Source organism: Dermacentor variabilis, chromosome 7 (assembly GCF_050947875.1).
Source record: "Dermacentor variabilis isolate Ectoservices chromosome 7, ASM5094787v1, whole genome shotgun sequence".
NCBI lineage: Eukaryota > Metazoa > Arthropoda > Arachnida > Ixodida > Ixodidae > Dermacentor > Dermacentor variabilis.
In genome coordinates, this window is record NC_134574.1 from 96,994,218 (window position 1) to 97,009,468 (window position 15,251).

Here is a 15,251-nt window from a genome sequence, read left to right on the forward strand (position 1 = left end):
CTGGAGATGGAAATTCAAGACGATGGGCAAAACCTGCACAAGATGATAGCCGGAGCCAACGTATCGACAAGTGCACTTGTCTTCTTCAAGGCGACGTATGCTTTCCTCACCACAGTATATATAGGTGGTGTCCTTCTAAAGGGGAGAGGGTGTAAGGTGGGAGTGTGCGGACAGGAGGGAAGGTGTGTTAGCGTGTCGAATTGAGACTAAAGGAATGCTGTGCACAAGGCCAAGGCCAGGACCCTCCCTCCCCCCCCCGCCCAGGCAGTCTGTCAATGCACGCGTGTTAGCCGGCGTGTCAAGGGCGTCTAACACGCCGGCTGAAAAAAAAAAGAAAAACAAAGAGGAAAGGACAGGAGGAAAAAAATAAAAGGGAGGGATACGCCAAGAAATCAAACTAAGTGTTGTTGCCTGTAGCTTGAAATTTAGCATAGCGAATAGATTCTAAAGCTCCCTTTGAAACGTGTATGCCTCTTGGTTACAATATCTTGAACTAATGGATAAGGTATGATTCTCTGTATTTTCTTTCTCGTTCAGAACGGAAATTTGATTCTAAGATGTAGAGTTTAAGTTCATCAAAGTTATGACCTGGTTGGTTGAAATGCTCGGCGACGGCTTTGGGAAGCTTTTTAGCTGTGTCCGCGCGATGTCCGTTTAATCTGACGTTAATTGATTGTCCTGTTTCACCGATATATAGTTTCTTACAGAAGGAACCTTCAAGCATATAAATCCCATCCGAACTTGTACAAGTGAAGCTAGATTTGACTTCATGTGTATAACCATTCGCGGTGCTTTTAATTTTAATGTCACTTTGAAGGTGCCTGCAGGTTTTGCACCTAGAACGAAAACATGCTTTTATTACGGGGGAATGCTGTTGGCTGACTTTTTCGTGCGCTAGCATGTCTTTGAAGTTCCTGTTTCGGCGGTAGGTAACCCTAGGTATATGCGGGAACCCTTTTCGCAGACCCTCGTTATATTGGGTGGTATTTTATTAGGATGTTGTTTATGTTTGGGGGTACATTAGAATATTTTGTTATAAAGGCTGGCGGTCTGTCAGATTCTAGTGTGGCCTGTCTCTTATGCTATGTTCAGACTACGTTCGTAAGGCGCCGATTTTTCGTAACATGCGTAAGCGGAAGCGCAACAAGCGTATGCGTCTAGTTCAGTCTGCGAAGGTAAAGGTACCAACGTGCGTAATTCACGCGAAAATCGTGGGTGAGAGTGTTAAAGGGTCGGCAACATTTACGACTGTGATATTGCAACCGTTGCGACACAGCCTATGACCGATAATCTTTCGGTTTTCAACAACCGGTGACGACGCTTCCGTCCTCCCGTCTGCCGACAGCTCCGGGCGCGGGAAGTGCCATTCCGCCCTTCCGTGCACACTATTAGGTTGGCTGTGTTCGTGAAAATTTGTGCAGTGCGCCTTGCGAGACTGTTTTCAGTTCATGTGGTTTATACGCCGAGGAAATTGATGGCCGGAGGCGCGTGCTCCGAACTTCGATGAGTGGTCTTACTAGGTTTTCAAGGAAGCGGAACTGCTGGGACGACATGCGCATGAAGTTATGAAACATCGCAGCATCACCGACTCGGAGCTTGGCGAAAAGGTTGTGAAAATCGCCGTCCACGGCCCTGTCGAGGGATACTTGCCGCACCCAAGTATTTCTGCGTCGCCTTCGTCTTCTTTGGGCGATTGAATACATCAATATAAGTTTGTTTTGAGCGTGAATTTCCTCGATCTCGGCCAGCGCTCGCGTGTTGACAGAAGCCATATTGGACCGCTGATGACGTCGATTCTGCACCTCCAAGTTTTTTTCGCCTGTTGTAAAAGCCGTAATTTACGCAGCAGTAAATGTGAACAAAGGTGCCGGCTCAACTGCCGCAATGTTTTTTACAGCCGTTACGTTCGATACGCCGAAAGAGCTGTTGCGCGCGTTACGACCGTAGTATGAACATAGCTTTAGCCAATTCCGACTCTAGACCGCTGTATCTAGACTCTAGACGTAGAATCTAGACCGTTGTAACTGTATGTGTGTCCAGGCTCTTGGATGAAATATTGTAACAACCGTACTTATTATTATAGAGAAAAGCAGGTTCGTTTAGTTGCCTTTCTTTTTTCTTTTCTTTCGTCTAAGCGCTGGTTTTACAAAAAGAGTAGTATTCTATATCAACTACATCACTCTCGTCCCTCGGCTGAGCTTGAGCCATTGCACGAGAACCCACGAACAGCAGCAGCAGCAGCAGGTGGCAGCCACTGCCAGCAAGCCAGGCTCAGTGAGGTTGCAAAGAAAGCTTCGCTTTAAAAATCTGTACGATAGACTGGCACTGCATGTTTCTCGCTCTAGAGCTGCTTTTCGCACAAGTAGACAGCACCGGTGCATCCAGCGTTACCTTTTATCCCAAATCCTGTATTGCACTGCACATTGGGTACGGGGTTTTCCAATATGGGTGACTGTTCATGAATGGTAATTATGTCCGTGACTGTTTTCCGCAATAAAGTGATCAGCAGAAATTTTTATTACCTGGGTGTTGAGAAAAAATGTGTTTAACCAAGGAAGGCTGACGCAAGACCTGCCAGGTCTGTCATTATTGCGGCATTCGACACTGCCTTTTTTTGTAGATCGATAGGCGTTGACAGAAACGCCTTACAAACATACGCCCTAGTTCTTCTTTAGAGGTAAAAGTAGGCGGTAGCCTTTATTTTATCATATAGTGTTTGTTATAGCTAATCAATTGAGTTTGAGCCTGAGTTGTGTCAGGATCAGACATTTCAATGTTACCCAAGAACACATTTCTTTTAAATCTGCGATTTCATTTAGCTGCCCTCAAGTTCTCCATGACATTAAAAATCATGTGGATGGCGTGTAAATGTTAACCATCAATACGTAAGTAGGGAATATACATACCAGTGTTTTGAATGTCTGCTGAATCTTCACCCATGTGGCTTTGGATCAGAAAGGTAAGGTTCGCGGCCATCACAATATGATGAACCTCTGGAGCGTACGACACTTCACTCTGCACATTTCTTCGGTAATTTCTTTACAGGTGCCTACTGTTGATCCCACAAAGCCACTTAATTTTTCCAATGTTGCAAGTGATTGTAAACGATTTGCTGTTAAGCCGAATCATTTAGTTCTGGAAACTCTTCACGTGGAGAAAGATAGCTATTTTGGTCGAAGTTTAAAAACGTGTGATTTGTTAATTTCTTTCGTGATTTCTTATACCCTATTTCACAGATAGTCACAGGTGTCTGACTGAATTTTCATTCTTGGCTCAATATTACTTCTTCCAAACTCATTCTTAGTTTTTGCGCCAAAAGACATGTTCTCCATTTCCCACTGGATCCGCTGCAACTGTAGGAGCTGCCTTCCGGCATGGGTTACCTGAATGACACTGTTCCCTCATTTTAGGCGCCCTTGATAAGGTTGAATAAAAGCATTTCCATCAAAGGGCGATAAACAACAAGATTTAATTTTGTTGAGGCAAAAAGAGAAAATGGTTCATTGACTCTCTTAGATTATTACATGCCATATTACGATGGCTATTTCTATTCGCAGTCATTATTTGTGTTCGCAATTTTGCTGTCAGCGTGCAAAATTTGCCAGCTTAGAACACCTTGCAACATTTCCTTTCACCTGTTCAATTCATCCTTGCCGATGTCCTAATCCCACCGCAAGTGCAGAGGGAAATAGGACAAATTTTATGTAACTTGGAATTGCGTGTGTCTTGTATTCTAGAAGACAATAAGTGAAAAATGTAAGCCGTTGATGATACTTCAACAAACGCTCACGACTATCTAATTTGTCAATCGCTCCGTAATTTTCTACAGAACTTTGTGTGCGAAAATTCTCCAGTTATCGCCACACACCTCAAATAAAAGTTTTACTGAGCGGTAAACTTATGTTGTACCCAATTTTACTGTACGCAAATTATCGGTTCCATTAAAGTTGTTGCGGAAACCGGAGTAGTATAAATAAACACATGTGCACCGACATTCCGCCAGAATCAAGAAAATGGCGGCAGCTGACGTGCCCGAGCACTTTTTTGAATATTCGCTCCAGACTAGCACATACAACTCCGACATACTATGGGAGCTCAATGGTGATACGACGTCGTATAGAAACGTAAAACCAAGGCACTTCGTAAACGTAAGTGATTTTATTATTTTTCTTGAAAAGAACAAAAGCAATATTATTAGAACACCGTGTTCGTTGTGTTTTCGCGTTTAGTTTCAGTGAGGCGACACCAATTTGTTTCCTTCAGCTTATGTCACTCAAGGGCCATACGGAAGGACCGGTCAAGATTATCCAAAAATTGGGCGTTCCAAGCTCCTTCAAGGACACTTGGTATAAGCGCGCTCAGAGCCTCAATAAAGGCGCTTGCGCCGTGCCCAATACCTTCGACAACAATGCGCACGGTGTGCGTTGTAACAGGAAGTGCACGCTCGAATTCCAGTTTCACGCCTTCGCCAGAGGACTCGGCAATGGTGAATTGGGCTGTGAACCGCGTGTGCTGGGCGCGAAGAATGAGCTTTCCTTTATCGTCTGAGCAAGCCATCCATGGCGCGGCGAAATCTATAGGTTCAGCATTGTAGAAGTCCACTTGCACCATGCGCTTTCCTTTGGCGCAGTAAGGAATTGGGGGCCCGAATTGGCGGAGCTTGCTCAGGCCATGAACAGTCAATCCACCGACATTGATTCCCGGGAGGAGAGTGTGGAACCTCTGCGGGCCGTACTCGACGCCTTCCGGGAGCTTGGCCAGCAGCGTGGAAAACATTTCGTCGTCTAAGTGGATGTCTGTGAAGTCACATGGATCATCTGAAAAGGGAAACGCAGCAGGAAGCGCTTAGCTCATTTCAGCGAAAGAGTTTCATGCAACGCCATCCTCGAGCTAATATTGGCCTCACCATAGCACAAGTAGGGCTCTGCCCTAGTCAAAATGTTGGCATGCAGAGAAATCCTGAATTATATTTCATTTTGCTAAATCTCTCGAAAACGGTAGTAGCTACACGTAGGTGTCCGTTAAGGATTACAGGAAGAAGATATAGACGTGTACTAGCGCGGTAGCAAAATCTGCACGCCTGCCTCTCAAGTTTAGGGGACTGATTTGGTCTGCCAATATACGGATGCTTTTCGACTGTTCTCTTCCCAAAAAACCCACTTTAGTGCCTTTCTACCACGAGCATTTGTTTTTTTTTTTTGACACAGCAAATAGATTGGTACTTTGGCTCGTGGTTCTAATCGAGGGTGGTTGGGGGGAGGTATTTTTACACTGGCTGCTCATTGTATGTATGTATGTATGTATGTATGTATGTATGTATGTATGTATGTATGTATGTATGTATGTATGTATGTATGTATGTATGTATGTATGTATGTATGTATGTATGTATGTATGTATGTATGTATGTATGTATGTATGTAGGCACGTGCTTCCGCCACCGCACACCATCTTTCTCCATTTTTTCTAATTTACGTGGTGATCTTTTATAACTTTTATGAAATGCTTAACGAACTTTTGTGGGAGAAACTATATTTTTTTAAAAATTATGGCGTTTTACGTGCAAACCTACTTTCTGATTACGAGGCACGCCGTGTTGTGGGACTCCGAAAACTTGGACCACCTGGGGTTCTTTAGCCTGCACCTTAATCTAAGTACATGGGTGTTTTCGCATTTCGCCCGCATCGAAATGCGGCTGCCGTGGCCGGGATTTGATCCCGTTACCTCGTGCTTAGCAGCCTGACACCATAGCCACTAAGCAACCATGGTAGGTAGAAACCATATTTGTAGTATTTGAGCAGTTTTGCTCGAAGCCGCATGCATCACTCTCACGAGAAATACAAATGCATAATCGACTAATAGCCAAATGGAACATTTTCTTTTTTTCAATATTTACTTTAGAGCAGATATTGCAATTTGCAATTTGTAACTGACGACTTTACAAGACGTATATACTTTCAACAAAATTTGAGCATGGCACGGGTCCTTTTTAATTCGAAAGCATGCCTTTAGGCATAATGCGAAAAGATGTTAAAAATACTTGAACAGATCCGACTCGTGCAAAAAATCTAGGAGTGAACGATGATGTGGTCCATAAATCCAACGTTCAAGATCGGGAGGGCGGCCAGGCAGAAGGCCTGTTGCCCGGAGGTGGCGGAGATGGCTTAGATGAAGTCCTGTGCACGTCCATAATAGGTTTGTAACTGTCACATTTTGGATTTCGGTGTTGCAAAATGGGCACGATGAGCCGTAAGGACCATGGTACTGTTGTGGCCAGAGAGCGATCACAGACGGGGTGAGCGCGTCCCCGACACGTAGCCTCCTTAACGTAACCTCCTCTCGGCGGCTTAACCCACCTGGGAGGTCTGACCCATATGGAGGTATGTGAGCTCGTGTGGTACGTCAGAGGTTTTCCTTTTCCCGGATCAGTCGTCGACAGGCGTCTTCAGGAAAATGTGGAAGTGGGTATGTTGTAATCTGTCAGTGAGTTGCCATATCTGCTTCAAGGAGACCCGGCAGGGCTGCTCGAGACACCCACTGGACGAGTATGAGGATATTCGTAGTGGAAGCAAGACGGTGAATGCTATCTGAGAATAGAGTGGACCGAGATAGCCTACGTATGTCGTGGATGGCTTGAGTAGAGCCTGTGCGAATGATGAGTTGAGAGTATCGAGTATCTTGAAGAGTAGGTAGCAACGCGGCCAAGCCATCTCGTATGGCAACGAGCTCGGCAAGGTGGGCCGGTGGTGCAGGATCGGCAACATACGAGCACGTCTGGCCTGCCTCTGGCATCAATGGACACACGAGAGCTGTGTGAACCATAGTGCCATTAACACTGGCATCAGTGTATGCTACAAAAGTCACATCGTCTTGATTGTCATCGGCGCGATGAAGGCGGGAAACATGGGCATTCGCCTGACGAGGAACCGGGCTATATAGACGACCAAGAGGCTTATTGTCACTTAATTGTGCCCTTTTCCAAGGAGCTGCATCGGGTCTCGTAGATGCTGGATTGTCTATTTCGTGTCCCATGTACCGGGCCAGTGAAGCAGCCGAGCAGAAATATGATGGCTTTAGGGCGCGCGCGCATCGACGTTGGTGTACGAGTTCTTCAATAGTGTTGAGTTGGGTCTCGGCCTGTAAGGTTGGCAACGGAGTGAGACGTGGTAGTCCCGTTATGGTCCGCATGGCTTCGTTATTAATGGCCTCAAGGCGAGCCCATTGGGCCTTCGTGAGAGGACGAAACTGGGCTCTGTAGACGAGTCGTGGTTGCAATACAGAACGGACAAGAAGGCGAGCCATGTTGGTGCTCGCTCCGCCAGATTTCTTCGCAATCCGACGTATCAACTGTATCGTTTCTGCGGCGTGTTTCTTTGCATTCTTGACCCATGGTGCCGCAGATCCGGAGAAATCCATTTCAAGGCCCAGTACACGGACAGTTGAAGCCTCGCGTAATGGTTGCAGATCCAGAGTTAACTGAAGAGGCCTGAGCGCCAGCAGACGGCGCCCATACTTGTTCGCTTCTGACATGTACGTCGCCTTGTCCTTGAAAATGTCAAGGCCTGTCTGAGCACACCAGTTGTGCATTATGTTTAGGGCCTCTTGGAGCGCTTGTTCTTGGTGGCAGATTTTAGGATCAACTGACCAGACAGTAATGGGTCTGACATGATGGGACAGTGATCTGCCTACATTATGTGCTGTGCATTATGTATCGTAACTAGCTTCCAAGCTTGTGGAAGGAGAGCAATATTGAAAAGGACTGGTGCGAGCACAGATCCTTGCGGGACACCCCGATGTGCGACGAACTGACCTGCTGCTTGGCCAGTGAGGCGAATGGAGAAGGTGCAAGCGCACAGGAAGGCTTCGACGAATGTGCAGACAGGCTAGGGAACTGAAGCCAATGGAGAATTCCGAGAATTGCTTCGTGACTCACATGGTCGTACGCTTTACGAATATCCATTGCCAGAATCGTGCGAATTCTTCGGGAGCGGCCTCAGATGAGAACCATACAAGATAGGTACGCAAGGCCATCCTCTGCGCCTAGATGGACACGGAACCCGATTTGGCCAGGATGATACCATGAGTACCACTCGAGCCACCATGTAATACGCGTCGCGAGCATACGCTCCTTCAGCTTGCCTAACGTTCAGGTTAGGGCTATTGGGCGCATATGAGCGATATTATCCTGGTTGTTCCGGGTTTGGGAATAGGGACCATTTCTGCATGCCGCCAAGAATCGGGAATGATTCCTGTAGCCCGAGCTTCGTTTATGGCCCCCAACAGCACTTCGAGAACCTTGCCTTCCGTGTTTTTATAAAGTTCATACGGCATGCCATCAGGTCCTGGTGCCTTGCATGGCTACGACAGGTCTATTGCCGCTAAAAACTCCGCCATAGTGAATACAGCTTGTATACCCTCGATGTCAGAGAGCGCAGATCGATGTCGGAGAGCGTCTGCGGGAAGGCAGCTTTGAACAACGAAGGGAGGCGGTGCTGTGTCCAAAGCCGGAAAAAAGGTGTGGGCGACAGTTTCTGCGAATACTGCTTGTGTCTGGCCCGATGCTAACAGCGTGCAGGCAGTGGGCTCTGGAGGGCGCCGACCCCGTTTCATTACTCGGAAAGTGCGCCAAATGGCGGCATTGGACGACGAAGGTCCGAGAGAAGAGCGCCAGTTCATCCAGCGGCCACGTTCTAAGTGGTGTTCATGGCGCCGAGCTACTGCAGTAAGGCGTTAGGCCTCTAAGCGAAGGATATTTGATGCACGGTCACGTTCTGATGCAAGTTCTGTTTGGCGGCGCGACGCCCAGAGATGCAGAACTTGCGAATCAGGAGCGGTTCGCGATTCATCAACGCACGACGTACGTATCGCCTCAACTAATGCCGCCTTAAGACAATGGGGCGGGTCCAGCATGAAGTTCGATACATTGCTTTCTGATACCGCCCTGTATCAATCCCAGTCCACCACTCGACATAGTCGGCGAAGGCAGCCTATTCCGCCCGAAGATAAGCCAAGGTGAATCGGATGATGGTCGCTACCCCAGCAGTCGGCTTCACATGACCACAAGACGGTCGTCCTTCCTCGCCACCAACATAAGTCCGGTGAGTGTGGCGGCGCGCGAGGGTGGTCCCGCCGACGATTAGGCACTGACACATTATTAAGCAGAGTGAATTGGGCGTCCATAAATGTGTCCAGCACACATGCACCACGCGCACTGGAAATAGCGTATCCCCATGTGGTGTGGGGTGCGTTAACATCTCCTGCGACCATAATGGGGCAACGAGGATGTTTCTGTCGTAGGTACGCCAGCCAGGCGAGATACAACCGAGCCGCACGAACGGTGTAGGGGCGGGCAGAGTACGAAACGATGATAACGTCCGTGCGTTGGAGACGAACCAATACGGCCATGACTTCTTGCCATAGAGTACACCCCCGTGAAAGATCAACGCGAGTCTGATGAAGAGTGCATGTTACATACGCTGTAGCCTTTCCTGGAGGGACATCGGGTGTAGCACTCCTACGATCCAACATTGAAGGCGATGAGTATGCCACAAATCCTGGAATGGGTGGCAGGCCGTTGGATTCTTGAAGCAGTGGAGCCCAAACACGCAGCTTCCCATATCTGAGACGATGATGCAGCTCTCCGACCTTCCCCGCGATGCCGCGACAGTTCCATTGAAAGGTGCCTTCTGGCGCACATGAAGACATAGCAGCCATCATAGATTAAGATTGGGCAGTAGAACCGAGGTGAGATGCTGGAGCTGTTGCGCAACGAAGCGCAGGAGTTCTTGGTGCGAAAGATATTTCGACACAGATGCCGGGTTTGCCATATGATCAGGACTACACGTCGACGTCGAATGTGACGGCGAATGCGACGGTTGCGCTCTGTCATGACGACGCCGGAGCACTGTACGGCGTTCCTTAAGACGTTGGATTTCCTTTTCAAGGTTGGCCAGGCGAGCGTCGATCTCGAACTCTTCGTCTGCCAAAGGAAATGGGGTGTGTTCTATTGATTGTGATGCATGTTGCTGTCGTGAAGCGGACGACCTAACATCTGCGCCATAGGTACGAGTGGGAGCATCACTTGTCGCTCTACTTGCTATTGTCACCTGGCTAGCGTCCTCTTCACGCGAGGCCAGAACGGCGTAAAGGTTGCACACAGGGATTTGTTTCATTGATCGATCTCGAGGGGTCCTTGCTGGCTGCCGAGAATGGTGTTGTGGAGCCTTCTTAGTGGCCTTCAACTTCGTAGGACACGTCGTGGAAGGGATGTCATGATCGTTTGTTTCGCATAGGCCGCATCTAGACGATGCTGACGTTCAGGCTCCATGGTGTCGTCCTCGGGTGGGTAGGGGCAGGATGATTTCATGTGTCCCTGTCTAAAGCAAGAGTAGCAGTGCACAACGGAAGGCTTGAACGCCCGCGGGCGCAGTACGCCGCCATAATACAGGATACGTTCAGGTGGGGAATTAGGACCTCGAAGCGTGATTAGGCACGTACTACCGCTGCCTAGGGTTAAGGGTTTTCCTCACATCCAAGTCACATAAAACGAAATTCACATTGATAGCTCTGACTCAAACACATTTCTTTCTGGTAGCAAACATGAGAAAATGAACTTCTTCATGCGATTAAATCGTCAAATGTAGCTGAGCCAAGGTTGCGAACACGGCGGCGATTGTGGAAGACATGAGAGCCAGAATATGTTTTTTTAAAATCCGCAATGCTGCATTATTCTTCTATGGAATCTTCCATTCAAATGTCCAAATCATTCCTATGGTGTAGTGGCTTTTCCTGCAGTATTTCAAGTAAGAAGACGACTATACTAGGCCATTTAACGCTATTTTGTAGGTTCAATCAACTATTGTCCTTTCCTCGTATTGTTTCGACGGCTGCGGGCTATTTTATTTTCTCAACCTAAAACCTTAACGTTATGTTGAATTAGACGCTGAATTTTTTGTGACTCGTGCAATATACCACTAGATTACCAACTGTGAAAACATTGTTGGGCCTTGAGGGGGTTGAACACAACATTTATGCCGATGATGTTACTCTATGGAACGCTGGGGGCAGCGAGGGAGAGTTGGGGGCTCGAATGCAGAAGGTTTTTAGGATCATGGAACTCCGCCTCTCTCCAGCGGGCCTGAAATGCTCGTCGAGGAAATCAGAATTACTCTTCTACCGTGCTTCCAGGCCAGGACGAAAACCAAAGGGCTGGGAGCAAGATAGTTGGCGTCATATCGTGCTCTTGGGTATTAATGATAACTGCATCCCTGAACTAGGGTCGACCGGAGTCCTAGGACTTACTATTCAATATAACGGATCCAGTAGCTTGATGATACAAAAGATAACTGGCAAAGTGGAGGATGGTCTACGAATGTTTCGACGTATTATCAATAGAAATGGATGCACGAGCGAGGATGGTGCCATTAGGCTCACTTACACTTTCGTGCTTTATCATATTACTTATGCTGCGGCTATGCTCGATGGAAAGAAAACAGAAGAGAAATGCATCGATACCATTATCGATGGAGTCTCCAAGGTAGCCCTTAGGCTACCGTTCAACGCACCCACAGAGCTCTTTTCGAAACTAGGAGTCCACGAAACTAGGAGTCCACGTTTTCAGCAATACTGTTGCTGAAATCGCCGAGGCTCAGCGCACAGCGGAGGTCGTCCGGTTGTTTTACTTTTACTGAACACGAAAAGGATAACGCCAGACGTCTCAGCAAAAAAATCGAGGACGCGATTGTGATTCGTTTCTTTTCCAGGCACGTCAACCTCGTATTTAACCAAGGGAGAAGGCTCGCCCACACGAAGGTTCTTCTTCCCTAGGCTGCTACGCATGCTGTCTTCGCAGACACCACCCAGGTTTTCCGTCGCGAAGCTTCTTCGGTAGCCGTAATAGACGCCCCCTAACGAACCTGTACCGCAGTCTCTGTTTACACCATGAATCCGGAGGTGACCAAACAAATGGCCATTGCACACGCTCTGCTACATCCACTGCGCTCCGTAATCTATAGCGATTCTAGGATAGCCACTCGTGCCTTTCCTAGGGGAGTGGTAGATGCGAAGGTTTCGAAGTGTCTCAAAGATAGATCCATTAGTCCCCACTCTATAGTTTAGTTCCCAGTCCATATGGATGATTTCGTGGGACAGATGAAGCTTAACGAATCCGCTCATAGGACCGCGCGAGGACTTTCCAGCCGCGCTCCCCTGCAGACCCTCTCGTCTCCTCCTAAGGCATTTAAAGATCAACTTCAGACATATAATAAGCTCAACAAGCACTTCTATTTAGGACGTAGAGCATTCTATCGTCGAAACAAGGGACTTAACCTAGCGCAGTCATTCACTCTCTGCTTGCTCCTGACGAACTTGTACCCCAATCCTAGGCGTTTGAGCCGAATCGACCAGGAATACAACGGATCATTCACTTGTGCACAGTGCGGTGGACACGTGAATTTCGGACACATGTGGGGATGCGCGACGCAGGCCTCCTATCTAGAAGAAAAGAATAAGTGGAACGACGCTCTTAGGGGCAGCGAGCTATGAGACGAACTTTAGGCTGTCAAGATGACCCGCGAAGGGGCTGAGAACCTAGGGCTCCCCGTTCCGAAGGGGGAGATGCCCTCTACACCATGACGAACAGTCGGGTGTCCATCAGGACCCTTTTCGGGAATAAAGTTTCACCACCAACACCCCTACCCTCTGTGAGAAAACCAAGAAACACAGAAATGAACACATCTTGCATTCGACACCAGTGTTTTTGTAAATCACTGCATTATCTGTACTGACGCCGCTGCTAATAAAACCAGAAAGGGTTGCCTTTATAGGTCTCGTACAATCCGAACTGTCGCGATGTTCATTCCAGAAAGAACTTAATATTATTTACTTAATCTACGCGGGCGTTGCGAAAGCAAGTTTTGTCATTTATTTACACCTCGGAATTATGAACACACCATGGCACCAAACACAGCTTGCCATCATGAACTATGCACACACATTGCACTAGTACTCCACGAAGTCGCCACAAACGACATAGTCGCCACCGCAATCAGTTTAAAGAAACCGCTGTGGTAAAACTCGGAACACTACGAAGCAAGGACTTGTCGGACAGCCTCCTCCACCTCAGCATTATTTTGGAAGTGACGTCCCGACGGTGGGAACTTCAAAGCAGAGAACAGGTGCCCATTCATGCCAGATAACCGCCCACGCTTCCACTGGTGACGGCGTTAGCAGCACACATCTATCTGCCATGGTAATTTCTACTGAAATAGCTTCGGTCCTCATCATCATCATCATTATCATCATCATCATCATCATCAGCCTGCTTACGCCCACTGTAGGGCAAAGGCCTCTCCCATACTTCTCCAACAACCCTGGTCATGTACTAATCGTGGCCATGTCGTCCCTGCAAACTTCTTAATCTCATCCGCCCACCTAACTTTCTGCCGCCCCCTGCTACGCTTCCCTTCCCTTGGAATCCAGTCCGTAACCCTTAATGACCATCGGTTATCTTCCCTCCTCATTACATGTACTGCCCATGCCCCCCATTTCTTTTTCTTGATTTCAACTAAGATTTCATTACCTCGCGTTTGTTCCCTCACCCAATCTGCTCTTTTCTTATCCCTTAAGGTTACACCCATCATTCTTCTTTCCATAGCTCGTTGCGTCGTCCTCAATTTAGGTAGAACCCTTTTCGTAAGCCCCCGGTTTTCAGCCCCGTAGGTGAGTACTAGTAAGACGCAGCTAATATACAGTTTTCTTTGGGGGGATAATGGCAACCTGATGTTCATGATCTGAGAATGCCTGCCAAACGCACCCCAGCCCATTCTTATTCTTCTGATTATTTCCGTCTCATGATCCGGATCCGCCGTCACTACCTGCCCTAAGTAGATGTATTCGCTCACAACTTCCAGTGCCTCGCTACCTATTGTAAATTGCTGTTATCTTTCGAGCCTGCTAAACATTGATTTAGTTTTCTGCATATTATATTTATACCCACTCTTCTGCTTCGCCTCTCCAAGTCAGTGACCATGCAATGCAATTGGTCCCCTGAGTTACCAAGCAAGGCAATATCATCAGGGAATCGCAAGCTACGAAGGTATTCACCATTAACTTTTATCCTGAATTCTTCCCAATCCAGGTCTCTACCTCCTGTAAACACGCTGTGAATAGCATTGAAGAGATCGTATCTCCCTGCCTGACGCCTTTTTTTTATTGGGATGTTGTTGCTTTCTTCATGGAGGACTACGGTGGCTGTGGAGCCGCTATAGATATCTTTGAGTATTTTTACATACGGCTCGTCTACACCCTCATTGAGTAATGCCTCCATGACTGCTGAGGTTTAGACAGAATCAAACGCTTTCTCATAATCAATGAAAGCTATATAAGGGTCGGTTACATTCCGCACATTTGTCTATCACCTAATTGATAGTGTGAATATGGTCTATTGTTGAGTAGCATTTACGGAATTCTGCCTGGTCCTTTGGTTGACAGAAGTCTAAGGTGTTCCTCATTCTATTTGCGATTACCTTAGTAAATAGTTTGTAGGCATATGAGAGTAAGCTTATCGGTCAATAATTTTTCAAGTCTTTGGCGTCCCCTTTCTTATGGACTAGGATATGTTAGCGTTCTCCCAAGATTCCGGTACGCTCCAGGTCATGAGGCATTGCGTATACAGGGTGGCCAGTTTCTCTAGAACAATCTTCCCACCAGCCTTCATCAAATCTGCTGTTACGTGATCCTTCCCAGCTGCCTTTCCCCTTTGCATAGCTCCCAAGGATTTATTTACTTATTCCGGCGTTACCTGTGGGATTTCGAATTCCTCTAGACTATTCTCTCTTCCATTATCGTCGTGGGTGCCACTGGTACTATATAAATCTCTATAGAACTCCTCAGCCACTTGAACTATCTCATCCATATTAGAAATGATATTGCCGGCTTTGTCTCTTAACACATACATCTGATTCTTGCCAATTCCTAGTCTCTTCCTCACTGCTTTTAGGCTTCCTCCGTTCCTGAGAGCCTGTTCAATTCCATCCATATTATACTTCCTTATGGGAGTTCTTACGCTTGTTGATTAACTTGGAAAGTTCTGCCAGTTCTATTCTAGCTGTAGGCTTAGAGGCTTTTATACATTGGCCTTTCTTGATCAGATCTTTCGTCTCCTGCGATAGCTTACCGGTATCCTGTCTTACGGAGTTACCTCCGACTTCTATTGCACACTCCTTAATGATGCCCACAAGATTGTCGTTCAT

The 15,251-nt window shown here is 47.3% G+C and overlaps 1 protein-coding gene across 1 annotated transcript in view; it reads right to left on the bottom strand.

Annotated features, from left to right (window-relative positions):
• Nucleotides 1-4,143: 4,143 nt before the first annotated feature.
• The window catches only part of LOC142586974 (uncharacterized), a 16,043-nt gene continuing 4,935 nt past the window's right edge, over nt 4,144-15,251 (bottom strand). The window contains exon 3 of the mRNA XM_075697845.1: nt 4,144-4,817. Within this exon, the coding sequence (XP_075553960.1) occupies nt 4,270-4,817 (548 nt within the window). The 3' untranslated portion in view covers nt 4,144-4,269. The remainder of the gene's footprint in view (nt 4,818-15,251) is intronic.